A 17651-nucleotide genomic window follows, 5' to 3' on the forward strand; every position below is an offset into this window, starting at 1 on the left:
AAGGGTAATCCCTTAAAAAACAAGAAAAAAAGTGCATGCAGATCTACATAATTCAGCCCATGTCAAGCACACCTGAGAAAGCTACAGGCAACTTAAAACACCTCTCAAGTTTCTAAAAGGATAGAAAGTAACCTGAAATAGTTGTACCAACTTTTGATCGTTTCCTTCTAGCTCCGGTTAGGCTAGATGTGTCTATATAGACTAGTCCATTTGGTCCCAGAAATCCCCTTTCCGTGAATATTTCTTATGCTGCATATCTACATACCACAGCAGCGAAAAAAAAGGTGGTGATTTTGAAAATCAATACATCAAAACTTAATAAGCAGGTTCAGGGGTACCAAAATCCAACCCAGACAGTATTAAAAAAACCCACATCAACACACCACCAACAGAAAATCTTCAGCAAAGAAGCCCCAAAGAACACTGTACACCCATGCAGAATATATTATCGTTTTTCACAAATTAACGTTACTAGATGAAAACAGAAGTTGTACTACTATCAATCACTAACAACCTAAAAACTAACACTGAAACTCATTCTCTTCTTTCACGACACACTGGCAGAAGGCACTGAGTCACCTCCGCTCCTGCGCATCAATTTTTTCTTAATAGAAAACATACTAAAGTGATTGTCAACACGTTTATCACTGAGCAGTAGCAAGGGTGGACAATACTACAGAAACAGGAGCAGTAATACAAATCCACAAATACAAATATAATCCACAAGAACACAGGGAAGGCGCAACTGAGAACAGGTCAATGATACTGTTAACTATAAGCAAAGATCCCTTAGCTTGTGGCAAATCAAGCTAGCAAACTTACACAGCGTAGTGCCACGTGGCTGTACCACATGCCAGTCCACTAGCTCCTCAAAATTAATTCATGGGCCTCCACATCCACAGTTCAGTTAATCTATAAATGAAATAATCCCAAAGATAACAGAAGGTTGATTAGACTGAGGTTAAAGCTAAACATTCAACGTCTGGACATCATAAACATTCATACAACTTTAATCCTGCCTCCTTGCTCACATCTCATTACGGTTCTCTGGTATGTGTTAAATTATAACCAGCCAGCTTGTCTTTATTTGTTATTCTGCCCAGATTATCTTCTTATGTTTTTATTTTCCTGTATAGATAGTGTGCTACTTTCTACATATTACTCTACTTTAACATTTAAAATGGCTGTCTTATCTCAGCTGACTTCCTTGGAAATAAAATAAGCTTCATTAATGTGCCAGGAGCACTCCCAATACATATGCACTGTGTGTTTCTATTTCTTGGTACAGTAATCAGTTTAAATGAGATGGTATCATGGAACTTGTTCCAGACACAGTCTCTTCATTAAACTCCTCACAATTCAATTTGTTATCAACAAGTCTTGATGACTCATTGCTCTTCCATTTGCCCAGCTGTAATTTTTTTAAGGACTATAGCTACTGAGTCTTGCTTTTATTAATGGGGGAGGGGAGAAGGAGGGAAAACAACCCCCACACAATTTAAGGCAATACCTGTTCACTGCACTCCCCTGGTATTTTAACAATTAAAAAGTAACATCCCTCTGCAACGCTCTTAAACTTTTTAAAGTTTTCCATAGAATCACTAAAAATCCAATGACCACACCAAATTTCCTGCCTGACGTATATAAGAGTGAGCACGTTAAAGACATTTGGCTTTGTTTCAAGATATATTTTCCCCTAATTCACTCGTGACGCTATGAATTTCAATTCTAACTCTGCCCATTTCTGTTATCCAGCAAATACTACTAATGAAACAAATTTGCAGAGTTCAATGATATCTTTCCAAAAATCTTCAGTTAGTCTAGTTTCAGAAAGCGTTTGGTATATGCCAGAATATACCACTTCTCAGCTGGTGTTCTGGGTACATACGAAAGTGCAGCGGAGGACGCTGCACACTAGAAACTACACAATTTACATCAAAATAGCAGTCAATCATTTGAGTCCCTGTAATCAGACAGCCAAGTAAATTTATGATGGTCCTTTCTCAAGCAGCAGTTAATTTGCTACAAGCGTAGGAGGAATAGCAACATAAAACATCTCTCCCAATTCTGTTTTTTAGCTGTGACAGACGCACACCTATGTCTCTCTTTTTACAGAAAAGAAAATTAAGGCCAGAGGTTTAGGTCATGGATTGTATGAGTGCACCTCAAAATAACTAAACATTAAAAGTATTACACAAAGAATTAAAGACGGAAGGATGATTAAATATGCTGTGACTATCTCCAAGTCTGCAAGAGCACCAACTACAAAGCTGATGATTTGAAAGCTGTCTGACCCTTCTGATCCTGTACTGCTTTCAAAGACTAAGATATTACATGTTGGAATATAATTGTAGTGAAAACTGGGGAAAATAACACCTCTCTCTTCTGGTTGATGTTTTTTCCAATATTGAAGTTTTCATGTCTCCTGTTTTTTTGTCCAGGAGAAATCAACAGAGAGAATGAAAGTTTACAGTAGTTTAAGGAATTCCTTTCACCATCCTACCCCAGTCAACATATTTCAGGAAGAACTAGACACTCAACACTACTCAATTCTATCAACTCAGCAATACTCAATCCTATCTACATTCGGTGAGCCACTACCAGTTTTATAAACTAAGAATGTAATGAACTGTAACAGTCCATTTCAAAACTAATGAATCAGTTGTCTGTGCATAGAGTGGCTAATCTCACCTATATTGTATTTCAATCCTTCCTATGAACAGGGGAATTAAAATACTTTGAAATTGTAATTAGCTTGGTTTTATTTGACATCTTCACGTCCCGCTAAAGAGAGGAAGCTAATCACATCTCTGATTAGCTCAGAAAGTTCTCACATTTCTTATCTATACAAAAATATATTTACAGTTCTCTTTTTAGCACCAACAGTTGAAGCTTTACAGTATTTGATCACAGTGAATATAACTACTGGTTTTCTTATACTTAACTTATAAATCTCACATCTTTCCCAAATCTTAAAAACAGGAGAAAAAAAATTATAAGGGTACAGCCTGGCAAAAAGTTACCCTAGAATATGAAACATATTGCCCCCCCCCCTTTTAAAAAGGGGGGCAAAGGAGAAGCTCATGAGACAGCATTACAACACTATGTCTAAGAAATCTGGAAAGCTTAAAAATTTCACGTTACAAGGAAGGAAGATGTTAGAAAAGATGATGCAAACAGTTTCAGAGATTAGGGAGAATTTACTTATTTTGATAGTTGCTTTTATTGTATCAAGCACCACAACTCCTAACAAACATCCTGAGTAAAAAAAAAAACTCCTGAATTGATTTCTCTCTGCAAACTATTTTGAATAACAGATTTTGTGTGGATAACCTGCTATGCTAGTTAATTTATAAAAAGAGTCATCACTCCTATACAGAGCCATCCTCAGCAGCATGACCCTTCACAGAAAAACAGATCAACCCGTCACAGAAAATGCTTCAGATTTTTGATCCACTTCTTTCTTGCAATAAAACCATGCTGCTATTTCTCTATTCTACTCTACAACATAGTATATGTTACAGTTCATCTACATAAAGGCCTTTATTCTGATGACACTGAACACTGCATCAGCTATCAGAACAGGTACGTTCATTAGTCACTGAAACAGTGCCACGACTGATACAATACAAAATAGCAACAAAGATTTTTGAGTTGTTGAGAAAGCAGAATATAGCATGACTCTAAATAATTACATTTGTCCTCCTAAATTCATTTACAAACTTCTAAGCAGAATTTAAATAGGTTACTGCAGTTTACTACCAACGCTTTATCAGTGTAAAAGCACTGTGATGATTTTAACAATTGAAAGTAGTCTGAAACTCACTTTCTAACCAAGATATGGAACATCCAGCAGCAGCATCAAACTGAGTAAGAGAAGAGAGCATTACCAATAACTTCCTCGAGTAGCCTGGCTTTCTCTGGAGACTTCAGATACAAGCACTGTCTGAAATTGAGACTAATAGTTTATAAACACTGAAAAAAAGCAGTTAACATAAACGCATTGATAGGACCCAAAGTTTTCCCATATCACCACAGTGGAAATTCTCATCAAATGATGACCTCTGGATGTCACGTCCCAGGCATGTATATATTCCCCCATCTCCACTAGACTTTCTTTTGGAGGTTTGTCCAGAACTGAACAGGTTTCAGAGCAATTATTTAGGGAACTTGCCAAATCAGGCACGGTTTTGTGAAGACAAATTCCAGGAGTGCACTATCTGCATGGGAAGGTACAATATGATGCTAGCATCTTTCTTGGAGCAGCTGCTTTTGAAAGCTGAAAGAGGATATAAGTAGGACGCCACTTGACTGCCTGTTCACATGAAACTACAAACCAAAGTAAACAGAATATCTTAGTACATTATGTCTTCCTTTAATACATAATCACCTTCAATACTTCCTGCATTCTACACTGTAGTGCAACATCACTATTTGAATGAATGGTTCACTATACAGTTATCATTCATATACATACATCTTCCTTCCAACGCATTGTCAACTGCATTGTTAGTAATGTACTTGCTATTAATTTTCTCTTTTGCTTTACTATATGAAAAAAGAAGCAGTGAGTGAAGGAACGTACAACCTACTTTAATTTGTACTTGTACCCACAACTGCTTTGACAATTTTACAAAAAAGGCACGGACGATGCCTCAAGTCTCCAAACAGTATAATAAGCCAGAACAAAACGCTCGACTTCCATTTGTTCTGTCAGACTGCTGAAACAGTGTAATAGGTTTACTTCCAGTTCAGATTAGATCAATGAGGACCAACAATCAACACTACCTGTCTGACTTTACTACGATCACAATCTATGCCTTAACAATGAAGCTCCTACATAGAACTATGATAGCCAGAAAGAGAAAGGACCCATACATACACTAAAACTACTCACAAAAAGGTACAATAGGTCTGCCACTTGGCAAACCTGCATACAATCATACCTCAGAAGTTATCCTGACCAGCAGTAAAATTAATAGGTACAGTAAGGCCATACGCACCATTTTTAATACGCGTGATGGTTCTACAAGCACACCATCTACCATCTAAAGAAAGCAATTCAAATTACTCGCAGCAGTTTACAGCTTTTAGTTAAAGGCAGAATTTGGTAACGACTGAATAACTACTACCACGGTCAATAGAGACGTCATCATCAGCTCTTGGGGAAGCGAGACCCAGGTAATACTTTCTCAATGTTATAAAGCTATGAAACATGCTTAAGTTCAATGAGAAACAGTAAAAGCAAGCCCTTAACCTTGTCACTGGAGTGATTTTGCTTTTAAATAAAGCTATGCACATTCTGTTGGAGTAGTATTGAGAAAAGAGATCTTAATAAATTTGAGAGGATAATTCACACTGATAAAATGTTAATACTTCAGTCATCAAAGAAAGAGTCACGTAAAAGCAAAAAAGCCTTACAGTGCCCCTTTAAACTCTACACACTACACTCCCAATTTTAATAATGAGCTTTTCTGCTCCAATTGGAACAAGACCAAGGGAAAAAAAAAAAAAAACACACACACTAAAAGACTAAGTACCCAGCCAGAAGGATATGCGTGTTCTGTCACTACAGGTTAGGACAAGTCTCAGCTGTGACTCGGCGTAGTATAGCTGTCAAGATATAACAGAAGTCAAAATCGGTTAGACCACTGCTTTCAACCTTTTCAGACTATATCAGCAAGGACCAATCATCAATGCTACCTTTCCGGCTTCACTGAGATTGCAATCTATGTCCTAACAATGAAGCTTCTACACAGAACTGCTAAAGTCTGAAAGGACCCACATATATCCTATCACTACACACAAAAAGGCGCAACAGGTCTGTCACCCTGTCATCATTTTTGAACCTTAGAAAACTTGCCAAAGGATTTGTGTGAAAGTATGTGTTTGACACACATACACCCTCTCTCCATAATAGATGGAAACTCGTAAATGGCAACAGCCTACTCTTCTCAAACACTTTTTGTGGATTACTGAGTGTTCATGGACCACAGGCAGAAAACTACTTCGTTAGACTGAGTAAGGTGATATGCTACCTTAAATTCCACCAGGAAACAAAATGAAAGCCACACTCAGAAAAGCCTGTAAGATTAAAAAACAAAACAAAACTCCAAACATTACACTTTTTACAATGCTCTTGCTAAGCTCCACCTTAAATATTCAACATTTCAATTCAAAAGCACAAATTATTTCGCTCTGCTTGTGTGATGAAGTACGTTCATTACCAGTACGCCATCTTCACACAGAGACCCCGTGCAAATATCAGGGATCCATTGTGATATGCAGAATAGACTGCCACGCCCTCCAAAAACATGAATAAATTTTTAAAATATTTTAGGAAAGGGGAGATGCAGAATGGATGTAATCTTTGCCTTTACCAAAAAAAAAAACAAAAAACTTAGTACTTACTTTACATTAAAACACCTCCCTGACACACAGAAACTGAAAGTAACAGTATTCTTTTAATTTACGGCACTTAGTGAAATTAACTCGTTTAACGTTTGTAAAAGACAGCAGTGAGAAAGTGAAAATCAAGAGGATGCGGAGAAATATCCCAATCACTGAAGAACAGTTTTGAACATAAAGAAACATTAGATAAGCACGCACTGAACGTGTTCAAGTGGCTCTGCACAGCATTATGCTTTCAAAACCCAGAAACACCTAAAAGCCCTGAGAACAATCACACTATTATCCTGGTATTTACGTGTTTTGTTAACAATCCTTAAAGGCTCAGGGTCAGTAAATCCTGAGCCTATTTAGCCCGTGGCATAAAATACGATTCCAGTTCTATTTTGAGCTGCAGTTATCTGCCACCGCCACGACTCCTGCAGTTAGAACAAGCACGCGATGCGTTTGGCCGCCCAACTTAGCTACTGAATATCCCTAATGCAACAGTTTCTCCAGGGAAAGAGTGACAGGCGAGGACCGCCAGGGAGCCGAGGGAGCAGGAGGAAGAGCGAAGGCGAGAGCCCTTTTCTACCTCGGACCCCCGCGGGGCACGAAAAGCTGGAGGGCCCCGCGCCGGCCCAAATAAGGCGCACAGGAGGCGGAAGAAACTTTGGAGCGGGCAGCGACCGCTTTTGTGGGACAGCCCGGCTGGGACGAGGCGTGCCGAGATCGGAAGCGGAATCACCCGAGAGCACCGAAGCGCGGAACCGGGCTAAAAACCCCCAAGGCCGCCACCCGCGGCCATTACTGCCTCGCCGCCTCGGCTCGGACACACACGTCCCCGCTTCCTGCCGCCCCCCGCCCCGCCCGGCGCGCGCCTAACGGACGCCCAGCGGGCGTTGAGCGCGCGCCGGGCGGGGCGGGGGGGGGGGGGAGAGAATAATCCTCTATCACCTGCCCCGCCCCCCCCCCCGCGAGCTCTTGTCGGGGAGGGGGAAACGAACGGTTGGGGGGCACGCGCAGCCGCGGGGGGGCGACGGTTGGAAGGGACGGTTGCCCCCCCCCCCACCCTGGCGGGGAGGGGGAGGGCGGGGAGCCGGGGGGAGAAGGGGGAACGGCTGCGCGACGCCTGCCTCCCCCCGACCCTACCCGCGCGCCCCCCGCCCTTTACCTAGGTAGTGCCTCCGCAGCAGGCCGGGATCCTCCAGCCCCAGGCTCCGCTTCCTCACGTCCCACAGCAGGTGGGGGCAGCACCCCCGGGACATGGCCCCGCGCGGACGGCGGGGGGGGGGGCGCGCGCGCCTCGTGCGGACGGGGTGGGGGGAACCTGTCAGACGCTCCGCTGATACCGGCCGCCCTGTGCGATCACCATGGAAACTGGCAGGCCGACCGACCGACCTGCCCGCCCGCGCGGCGCGCTCACGCCCGCCTCGCGCCGAGGCACCCACGGGCAGCGAGCGGCGGCGGCGGCGGTAGCAGCGGGGCCGGCGGCGCCTCCGCGCCCCGCCCCCATGGCGCCCCGCCTCCACAGCGCCCCGCCCCGGCCGCGGGGGAGGTGAGGGGGGGACAGCGCGCCGAGACTCCGCGTGGGTCTCGCGCGAGCGGGTGAGGTCGCTTCAAGTACGCCCCACCCCTGCCCGAGCGGGGACGGGGCGCCGTGCACATGACGGGCGACGACGCCGTGTTCGGCTTCGCCGGCCAAGCCGGCTTTCGACCCAAGCGATGAAGCCACAAGGCGGCCATCTTGGGTTCGGGCGCATGGTTATGCCTCACAATTTCTCATGCCGGCCATCTTGAACTCAGCAGTGAAGTGGCCTGGCGGCCATCTTTGAGCCGGGCACCTAACGGCACTGGTGCCCTTCCCAAAGAAGGCTGAACGCCTTTTTCGAGAGAGATGGTGCCAGGTCTCCTCTTGAGGCGGAGGAAAACCAGCGCCAACCAATAGCGCTGCGCGAGCCCCTGAGCCCCGCCCCTCCTCTTGGGGAGGCAGCCAATCAGCGAACAAGAAATCGCTCTCCTCCCCCCCGACGCGCACCGGCCGGGTGGGCGGGGCGCGCTGGGAGCTGCCGAAGGACGGCGGGTCGCCGAGGAACAGAGCTGCCGGCGACCAGCGACCGCCGCCCGCTCCGGCCCCGGCCCCGTCCCCGTCCCGCTCTGTCTCGACATGGCGGCCACCGTCGCGGGGCTCCGTGCCTCCTACCACCGCCTGCTCGACCGCATTGAGCTCAAGCTGCCGCCCCGGCTTCGGCCCTTCTATAACCACCCGGCAGGTAGTAGTGTCCTCCGGCGCGGCCCAACGGCTCCTGGGCGGCGGCGCGGCCCAGCGGGGGCGGTGCCCTCGACCCCCGGGCCGTGTGGGCAGCAGAGTGCTGGGGGGCTCCCGCGGCTGCGGGCGAGGTGACCAGTGTTTCTTTCTCCCTCCCCCCCCCAACGTGCGCCGAGACCCCCCGGTGCCGCAGCGCTGGGCAGCAGGGCCCGCTGGAGGGGGTCCTCCGTGCTGAGGGCGCCCAGGGAGGCGAAAAGGGGGCAGGGGAGTCATAGCTATGTTGCTGTATCTCTTACCAGGAGGGGGGGAAACTACTGAAGTGTAGGCTCCTGTCAGTTAAAGGGGTAACTTTCCTTACTTTTAAAAAAAAAAAAAAAAAAAGCCAGACACGCCACCAGTTGTTATTCCAGTCCCCTGCAATGCACGAGTGTGCTTTGATGCTGTCACCTGGTCTGAGTTGGGACAACAGTTGGCCTAGCTATTCCCAAGTGCAGAGGATACCACGTTTTCAAAACAGGCCTGAATGCTTTAGCAGTCATGTCTTTCAAATGGATATGCTGAAAAGGAGGGGGAGTGTAACAAGGTTTTCTGATCTTACAGTCCATTTTAAGCCTTCATTTTCTTCCAAAGCTGCTACTTCCAATGAAGAGAACTTACAGCATTTATGAGGCCCTTGTTGTCGATTAAGCACTCTTGTAGGAAAGGAAGGGCTTGAGTTTTCCTGGATTGCACTACCCTTACCTGACCTAAAGCTTATATTTGCTCAGGTAAACATGTTTTTGTGTTACTAGGGAGAAACCTCTTGTAAAATGAACTTCAGTACCGTTTAGGTGATAGTTGTCCTGTAAACAAATTTAATAGGGCAGGTAAGCAGAGTGCTTCATAAAATTCTAAAATTCCATAGGCTGATGTTTCCACTGTTTTATTTGAGTGTGATGTGCGTCCTTGACTCTTCACCTACCTGGAATCTGCACTGTGAAAATGGACTTTAGCTTTTAGTCAGTTGCTCCATCCTCCCTTAACAGTCTTCTCTTGAAATGAAAGTTGTTGGTTTAAACAAATCATAATTAAACAATTTAACTTTAATGTAACTTTTGTGTATTCAGAATCAATATGTCCAGCACTTCTAGTGTAAAGGTGCCAAACCTTTGAGAGCCACGTTCATCTTATCTGAAACAAGGCAGCTTTAAATTGCTTATCTCGAATATGAGGCACGGCCAGCAGTGGGAACATCTGTATTCGTTCTTCATCAGAACTGCAGTACCAACTAAAAAGGCTTTGGAGGCTCTCTTACACTGCTTTCTGCTTCACAGAACTGTCTGCAGGCCACTTCTGTTCACCATCACAACGCTGAGATTAAAAAAAAAGAAATCTGTTTTTAGGGCCTCAGTGTGTGTGTATGTATATGTATGTTGTATGTTTATTTCAGTTAGAAGAACAACTGCCATAATCTGTATTGATGGTTTTAGTCAGAAAAGCCATAGAACAAACAGGTATGAAAACCAAACTGCTGCCATTTCTATCTGCCATTTCTATTTCAGCATTGATTTGTCTTAAAGGTAGGTCTTTCAGAAAGTTACGCAATGTGTGTCACTTTGACTGCAAACAAGTAGGTTAGAAATGAAAGACTCAAATTTTCTTTCTCGATGATGTCTACTTTAGGAATAGTGTTATTGTCATGAAGTTATAAATCACTTGCAGTGGATGAAGAATGTTTCTTTTCTGGCACAAAAAGCTTCCGGTGAAATAATTGATGCCTGCTTTGACACGCAGTTCCTGCAGCTGGTGCTGCGCAGAGCAAGGCTGTTGCAGGACAGTGAAGGGCCTAGAGTAGGGGTAGAGAACATCAACTCCCCTGGCCGCCTGCTGGCTGCCCCAGAAGGAGGAACATCCTTTCTGGCAGCCAGAGATGTGCAGGGCTGAGCTTGTATTCGTCCTTTTGGCCTCTTTCATTCACTTTGCCTGATTAAACTGTAAACTCCCTAGGACAAAAACTTGTTATATTTAATATACTTTATAAGTCCTACAATACTGGTCACGCTTATGGTACCCAGATCAACCTCTGGTAAATCCCTGCTCTGATACACTGCTGTAAAATTCATCTTTGAAAAATTTTGGCTGTCATGGTCTAGGAAGGGCTTCCTCTGGCTGGGGAATTCTCCTTAACTGGAGTATCTTCTGGAGAGGTATTCCGCTTACACAGTTTAACAGTCTTTCCATGTAACAAGCTTGTCTTGGTACCTTATTTGTCTCAAACTGTTTCTCTTACTTTTGTAGTCAGTAGGTTTAAATTATCAATTTATTGTTTATAAAAATTAATGTAATTCTTGAAACTTTTACTAGTTGTTTAGGGAATGTTGATTTAATAATTTATACTCCCCCTACATTCCTCAGTGTCCTGAATCTGAATTTGTGTTTTAGAAGAAAATTGATAATAGTAACTAAAGCCACCTTTATGGGACCTTTATAAGACTTAGACTGATTTATAAAGAGCTATAAAACACTAAGTAGCTGTCTAAGAAAATAACTCAAGTTTACATCTTTCAAGCATAAATATTGACTTGTATTTATTCAAGAGTTTGAGAAAGTCCTAGTGGCTGCCCAGTCCCATGCATCCTAAGAAATTCTGCATGGGAAGAAATGTTCTATGTTCTTAATGCATAAAGTAATCTGACAGTAGTTTTTAACTGCAGTTTGAAACCTGATCACTATCTCAAGCAGTGTGGGCCTAAGAGGGCTTTTATGTAAAGCTGCCAAGCCACTTGTTGTTGCGTTCTGTGTTCCAGGTGCCTTACCCTTTTGAAGGGCTTAGTTGGCTTTAAGGTGATGCAGCAACTGATACTTGCAGCAATAAGGCTTATCCTCACAATTATGAGTTACTTCATAGGTGCTTGCTGCAGAAACCTGTCAGTTAATTTTTCCCAAATCTTGGCCTCAGATTAGAGGCTGCTTAAAAGAAGGAGTATAAACAGTTACTGCAACGCCTTTTTAGGGCTATATTGTTAGAGAAAAATTGGCGCACATAAAAAGCAAGCAACCAAAGTCCTAATGTCTGTCACTTATATGTCAAAGTGCTGGCTCATAATATGTAACATATTAAAGGGAAAATTTGGCTTCATCTTGCATGTAATCTGAATGCTGAGCAATGGCCTAGCAAGACCTAAAACTTAGCATATTTTGATTAATTCAGCCCCGCTGTCCTAACTGTTATTGCAGTGCTATGGGTTGATATTTTGGGTCGTGGTCCCTCTTTAAGACATGGAGTAATAGCCCTTGCTTAGTGATTTCTGGTGTGGCTGACAGCCTGTGGATTATAGGTGTGGCATAACAGTACTGTTTTACTCAACCATTTGCAGTTTTAGCACCACTGCAGCATGTATGTACTTGTAGGAGAGATGTTTTCCCCCCAAATCCACTTATTTTTCCTCCCTTTCATCCCATAGATTTCCCCCATAACCCTCCTTTCATTTTGGGTAGACTAATAGGGGGCTTGATTGGGTGGGGAGCACTCTTTCTGCTAGAAAGACAGGGGTATTCAGAGATGCAGATTAGAGGTGCATGAAGACGCTTTCCTTGTCACGCTTAGTGCAAGTTGCAAATACAGGTAGCACTATTTCTGTAACCACCCAGTACTGCTGGGCAAGATGTCTGTTGCACCAAGAGATGGGCTGTGATTTATTTATTTATTACTCACACTTACTACAGTGTCAGTAATAAAATATTTTGGGGATTCAGTTCACAAAGATTTCAAATACTAACTCTGTTAGTTTAGTTCTAGAGTACTTTTTAATCGTTAGATAGAAGTACTTTTTAATCATTATATAGAAACTGTTTTCACTATTCCTGGGGCTGATCCTAACTTTTGTCTTTCATTGTAAATGCATTTTGCCTGCTGTAGCTTCCTCACTTGCTTAAAAATAAAATATAAAATCGCGTTCACCTGTTGCAGAAATAAGCAGACTGGTTACGTAACTGAAGGCTGATGCACTGAGCTGATGAAATATGATTAGGTGATAGTGCTTGTACAGTGGTGGAAACTATGCTAATGTACACACTTCATTATTTAAAAACTTGCTAAAGGCTTCAAAACAACTATATCTCACTGAATAGTTTAACTTTTTTTTTTCCTCACTCCCCTAGGTCCCAAAACAGTGTTCTTCTGGGCACCTGTTATGAAATGGGTAAGTATAAGATCCTATCTGGCATCTGGATGGTAATCAGAAGACGCTTTGCAGCAACTCATTGGGCAAGCAGTAGTTTCGCAGCAGGTATCTGAGCCTACTGAAGAATTTAATGCCGAGGCTTTAATGTTTAATGTATGGAGAGGGGGAAAAAAAGCCCTAATAACATATAGCACACCATAAGGATGCAGGGGAAAAAGAATAAGGCTTTGTGAAAACTTTTTTTGGGAAACTTCCAGTGAAATTCTTAAAACTCTCTCTTGGGAAATGTTAACTGCTGCTCAAGGTAGAGATGAGCTGGCATAATTCAAAACTGTTGAAGCTGATATTTCTTCTGAGGTTGAAGAATTTGAAGAGTATCATGAGGTAAGTTTCTAAGCCTTATAGCTTGAGGGCAGGTTAAAGTGGGTAAGAGTGGAAGGTAATCTTGAACAAGATGCATGTGCAGGTAGCAGTGGACATAGATCACAACTGAGTTTGACTCCTGTAGCTCATGCACTATAGGATGTAGACTAACAGGAGCTTTTCTTAAAACCCAATGCATTACTTGGCTCTGCTGCTTTTAAAAAAAAAAAAAAAACATGAGGGGGAAGGCAGCTGCCATTTCTCATGCAATTCTGCTTCCCAATTGGTTACATCACTTGGCTGTGTCTGCACAACTGAGGTATATGCCTAATCCTAATTCACTATACTTTTCTCTAATTTTTGAATTGGTAAAGATAAAATAAGTGAGCTCTAATATCATAAAGCTCTTGATCTCCCTGTTTGATAACATGATAACAAGAAAGGATATAACCTGTTCTTCCTATTGACAGCTGGCTCCTGAGTTTCCTACTGTGAACCCCAGCTTTTTTTTAGATCTTAGGCTACGCATATTAAGCTCTCTTATGCTGTAGCTCATTTTCTTTGTCAATCTAAACTGGAGCTGCAGCAACCATGGTTAACCTTCTCCTTTCTTAGAGGGTGGCCAGGCAACATGCTCTCGAGCCTGAGCATACAAGGCTACTCTTTTGAGTAGGTTGCTGTTGACTGCTGCTGTGTCAAAAAAGAAGGAAGACCACTCTAAGCTCACAGTGAAGTCCTGCACTGAGAAATTGGAATGACTTTTCCTCTGTATAGCAGAAACAAGTTTCCAGCTGTACAAGCTGGCTTCTTGACTGGAGCCAAAGGAGTCTTTAGTCGCAGTCAATAAATTAAAAGCTAGTTTTCATTTTTAGTGAACACCTGTAACAGAACATCAGATTGTTTCCAGTAGAGGGCAGTAACACAACAGAACAAACCAAACAGCATACTGGCTAGCAGTGTTCTCAAGTAGATTAGCCAAGTTATTCCTCACTTCACTTGGAAGTGAGGAAACTTCTGCTTTTAATAAAGTTATATTAAAAAATAATTGCTTTTACCTACTTAGATGAAGCTGAGAGGAAACAACATGGTGTCACAGCTACACCTTTACCTATGTTATCTAAGCTTTAGGAAGAACCAATAAAAGGATCGTATTTAGACAAGCTTTCACTTGCTATGTGAAAACCAGTTTGTGCTTAGAGCATTGCAAAAGGGAAAGCTCTATACTTAAATTAACCTTGTTCTTAAACTAATGCAAAGTTGTCACTGCCTCCAATTCTATTGCCAGTTGTTCCTAAGTGCACCCCCATATCTGTTCTTATTCCCACCACAAGGGACTAGAAGTGGATAGTATCTCCAAGAGTCTAATTACTCCACTCATACAGCACATATAGAATGCATGTAGAATAAGCACTGAGCTATGAAACAGCTTTCCCTTGTAAAGCATTTGCATCGTTTACAGTAGGTCTTGGTACTGGATTTAGGCTCACTGAATTTCTCTCTGCAGGGTTTGGTATGTGCTGGAATGGCTGATATGACCAGACCAGCAGAGAAGCTGAGCACAGCACAGTCTGCAGTATTAATGGCCACAGGTAAAGAAAGCTCCATGCTTTTACGCAGCACCCTGTCTAAAATTGTACCCATTTCTTTCCAAGTTCCTTGCTAGTATGAATCCACTTATAGAAAGTTATATAAATCCACTTTTATTATCTTAATTTAAAAAAAAATTAATTATCTTAATTTGGAATTGTGCACAGCGAATTGTTATGAGTTTCATCCCTTAAGTGACAATGATGTCACTCATTCCAGTAAGTGTCCTCTTTCACTTCAGGTCAAGTAACTTTGAAATCAGTCCAGAATGTAGTGCCTTTTTATAGAGCAGACTTCAAGGTATTAAACAATGCTAGGGTAATTATACTAACACAACTGGAAAGAATTTCCATGTACTAAAAGGACTCGGAAGCACTGGTATACAGATTGCTGCACTACTATCTGCCATGAGTTTCTGTGCTGCCAAAACCAATATTCCATATTCAACTTGTTCTACCCGATCTTGGGGGAGCGGGCAGCTAAAGCTAAAATCAAAACTACAGGTGATACTTTTTTCCTTCTCTGAACTGTATTTTGAAATCTGACACAGTGCTGTTTTGCATGATATGTAAATATTTTATTTACTGATCCATTCTGTAATCTCTAAACTGGTGTGTCAGGGTGGATATTCTACAGCAAAATGCCATTACCCTGCAGCTGTGCTGGAGAATTAAGGTCAAGACTGTTGCAGAGTACACAGGGATCTTAATTTGATATTAAGACTATGGTTGAAGTTATTGTCTAGTTGCATTATTTTGGAAAAATGTAATATATACCAGTAGCTCTCCCACTGCTGTTTAGCTGTTTCTCAGTTAGAAACATTTTTAGAAAAGCAATTGTCTAACATGGTTATAAAATTTATTTACTTAAACTGGCCCATGGCTCTGTCTCTAAACTTAAGAGGAAAGTTTAAAGATTACTCCAGTTAGGTATTTAAACTTTCCTTTTCATTCAACAGGCCTTATTTGGTCAAGGTACTCCCTAGTTATTATCCCTAAAAACTGGGGCCTGTTTGCTGTGAACTTCTTTGTTGGCTGTGCTGGTGGTTCTCAACTCTTCCGAATATGGAGGTATGTAATAAGGGCTGCTCTCCACTTGCTATTTTAAATAAGCTCTCATACTACCCAATCTTAATCATGAACGTAAAAATTCCCCCCTGCCTTGATGGCAGTGCAACATGCAAGAGAAGTCAAGCAATTAAACAACACAGAACTTTTGTGCTACAGTCTTACTTTCCCGGTTTAGGAGCAGTGAAGCTTCCCAGTATCTTCAGTATAACTAGAGCGTGTGTTAAGGAATGCTCTATTTAAGCTGTAGTTTCTGGGTTTAATGCATTCTTTAAAAGCTGTATGTCTGATTGACAGAAAGCCCAAACTTTCTCCCATGCATAAGCTTTGCACTTCTGTCAGTTTTCAGTGCTGAATGTCAGTTCTAGCTGGACCATCAAGAGGTCTTTAAGCAAAGCAGCATCTGAAAAACAGTTCTTTCTTGAGGGAAGATTTGGACTTCTCTGGATTTTTCAGTTCTGGCCAGGAACGAGGCAAAACTTAGCAACTAATTGAGAGCTTTTTACATAAGCTAGCCTGTCCCAAGTTTCCACCTTCAAGTCCACTGTAATCTTAAACCTCCTTTGCTGACCACGTTGTTATGAAGACACTGTTGTTATAATTTAACCTGTATTCTTAGTTGGATTTTTTTTTTTTTTGCTATAGGTATAATCGGGAGCTAAAAGCAAAACAAGAGCAGTTGCAGCAAAAGGATGCTTAACCCTACAGCCCAAACCCACTACGCACAAACCCTTCCCAGTGGGACCTAGCTTCACTAATTTTAATCTTTTTCCTCTAAGTAATGAAAGAGGAAGTCTAAACGTCTAGCCAGCAAGTTTTCTAAGTGCAAATAACTAAGTAACTCTATGCATTTAAATAAAGTGCAACCTTTTAAATTTAAGTAAACTTGCATGTCTTGTGTTTGTATTAGGGAAGTTACATTGTCTCTTTAAAAGAAACAGATTGTGGATTGTGTCTTGTATTACCTTATCTGGCTCTACTGAACAGTGCCAGGAGTAGTGTGGTGTGGATGACTATCAACCAGAACCTCAAACTGAAGCGTTGCATGTCACAGTGAGACCTGGGTGGGGTTTTACCATGCTTCCCATAACCAGTGACATCTATATATCATTCCCTGCTGCTTTTCCTTGGTAGCTTAAGGATACTCTTTTCAGCTTCAGCTGTGTGCATCTTCATTTGTTTCCCAGCCACCACCATCTTTGTCAAGAGGAGGGCTAGCCTGTATCTGTCCAGTGTTGTTTTAGCTACTGTCATCCTCTACAACTAGAGGCAGAGATGGTCACATCTAAGAACCTTGTTTTGGGGAATGTGAAAAGTAAACGGCCAAAACTTCTAGTACTTACTCCCCAGCCCCCCTTAAGTACACACACTCGCTCACTCGCTCACTCTTACTGTGAAAGTGTACACTCAGAGAACATATACTTCAGAACAAACACCATCATCTCAGGGAGATAGCAGTGGTCTGCTCCCATCTGTGGCATATTTATGCATGAACATTTAAGCTTTCCCTACTTACTCCAGAGAACAATGTGCCAGTACAAAATCACTTCAGAGCAAAGGCTATACGTTACGCTGCAAGAGCCTATCCGTCACTGAAAAGCGTAAGGCAGTTGTGCTCAGAGCATGGCATCAGTTTCCTCTGGTGCGCTGTCACAGTGACCCCTTCCTCCAAAGCTGGAAGTAAGTCAGCAGCAGAGCTTGCAGCTTTAGATTCAGGAGAAAAAGACAACTGAGAGACAGTAGCTTCTTCAGTATTCAATAAAATGGATGTCTGAAAGAGTGGAGTTTTGCCACGTCCTCTTAATAAGTCTTCTC

General features: G+C 42.6%; 2 protein-coding genes across 5 annotated transcripts in view; one reads left to right on the forward strand and one right to left on the reverse strand.

The window, feature by feature from the left end:
* Positions 1 to 7897, reverse strand: part of DCAF6 (DDB1 and CUL4 associated factor 6) — a 97420-nt gene extending 89523 nt beyond the window's left edge. The window contains exon 1 of one of the 4 annotated variants that reach the window (XM_068909417.1): positions 7562 to 7897. In XM_068909417.1, the coding sequence (XP_068765518.1) occupies positions 7562 to 7655 (94 nt within the window). In that variant the 5' untranslated portion in view covers positions 7656 to 7897. Of the gene's footprint in view, positions 1 to 6982; positions 7202 to 7561 lie in introns of those variants that run through there. The other 3 variants (XM_068909409.1, XM_068909434.1, XM_009682747.2) reach the window with 3 other exon arrangements.
* A 132-nt stretch (positions 7898 to 8029) lies between these two features.
* Positions 8030 to 16721, forward strand: MPC2 (mitochondrial pyruvate carrier 2). The gene is made up of 5 exons (XM_068909497.1): positions 8030 to 8660; positions 12797 to 12837; positions 14687 to 14771; positions 15728 to 15839; positions 16482 to 16721. The coding sequence occupies exons 1-5, from the start codon at positions 8555 to 8557 to the stop codon at positions 16534 to 16536; spliced, it is 399 nt and encodes a 132-aa protein (XP_068765598.1). The 5' UTR covers positions 8030 to 8554; the 3' UTR covers positions 16537 to 16721.
* The last annotated feature ends 930 nt before the right edge of the window (positions 16722 to 17651 follow it).

This window comes from Struthio camelus, chromosome 1 (assembly GCF_040807025.1).
Source record: "Struthio camelus isolate bStrCam1 chromosome 1, bStrCam1.hap1, whole genome shotgun sequence".
In the NCBI taxonomy this organism is placed as follows: Eukaryota; Metazoa; Chordata; class Aves; order Struthioniformes; family Struthionidae; genus Struthio; species Struthio camelus.

Excerpts from the sequence above, each read along its gene's own strand:
- MPC2 (XM_068909497.1), top strand. The coding sequence starts at position 8,555 with ATGGCGGCCACCGTCGCGGGGCTCCGTGCCTCCTACCACCGCCTGCTC. Across the intron at positions 12,838-14,686 it reads GGGCACCTGTTATGAAATGG|GGTTTGGTATGTGCTGGAAT; the intron begins GTAAGTATAAGA and ends TTCTCTCTGCAG. Across the intron at positions 15,840-16,481 it reads CAACTCTTCCGAATATGGAG|GTATAATCGGGAGCTAAAAG; the intron begins GTATGTAATAAG and ends TTTTTGCTATAG.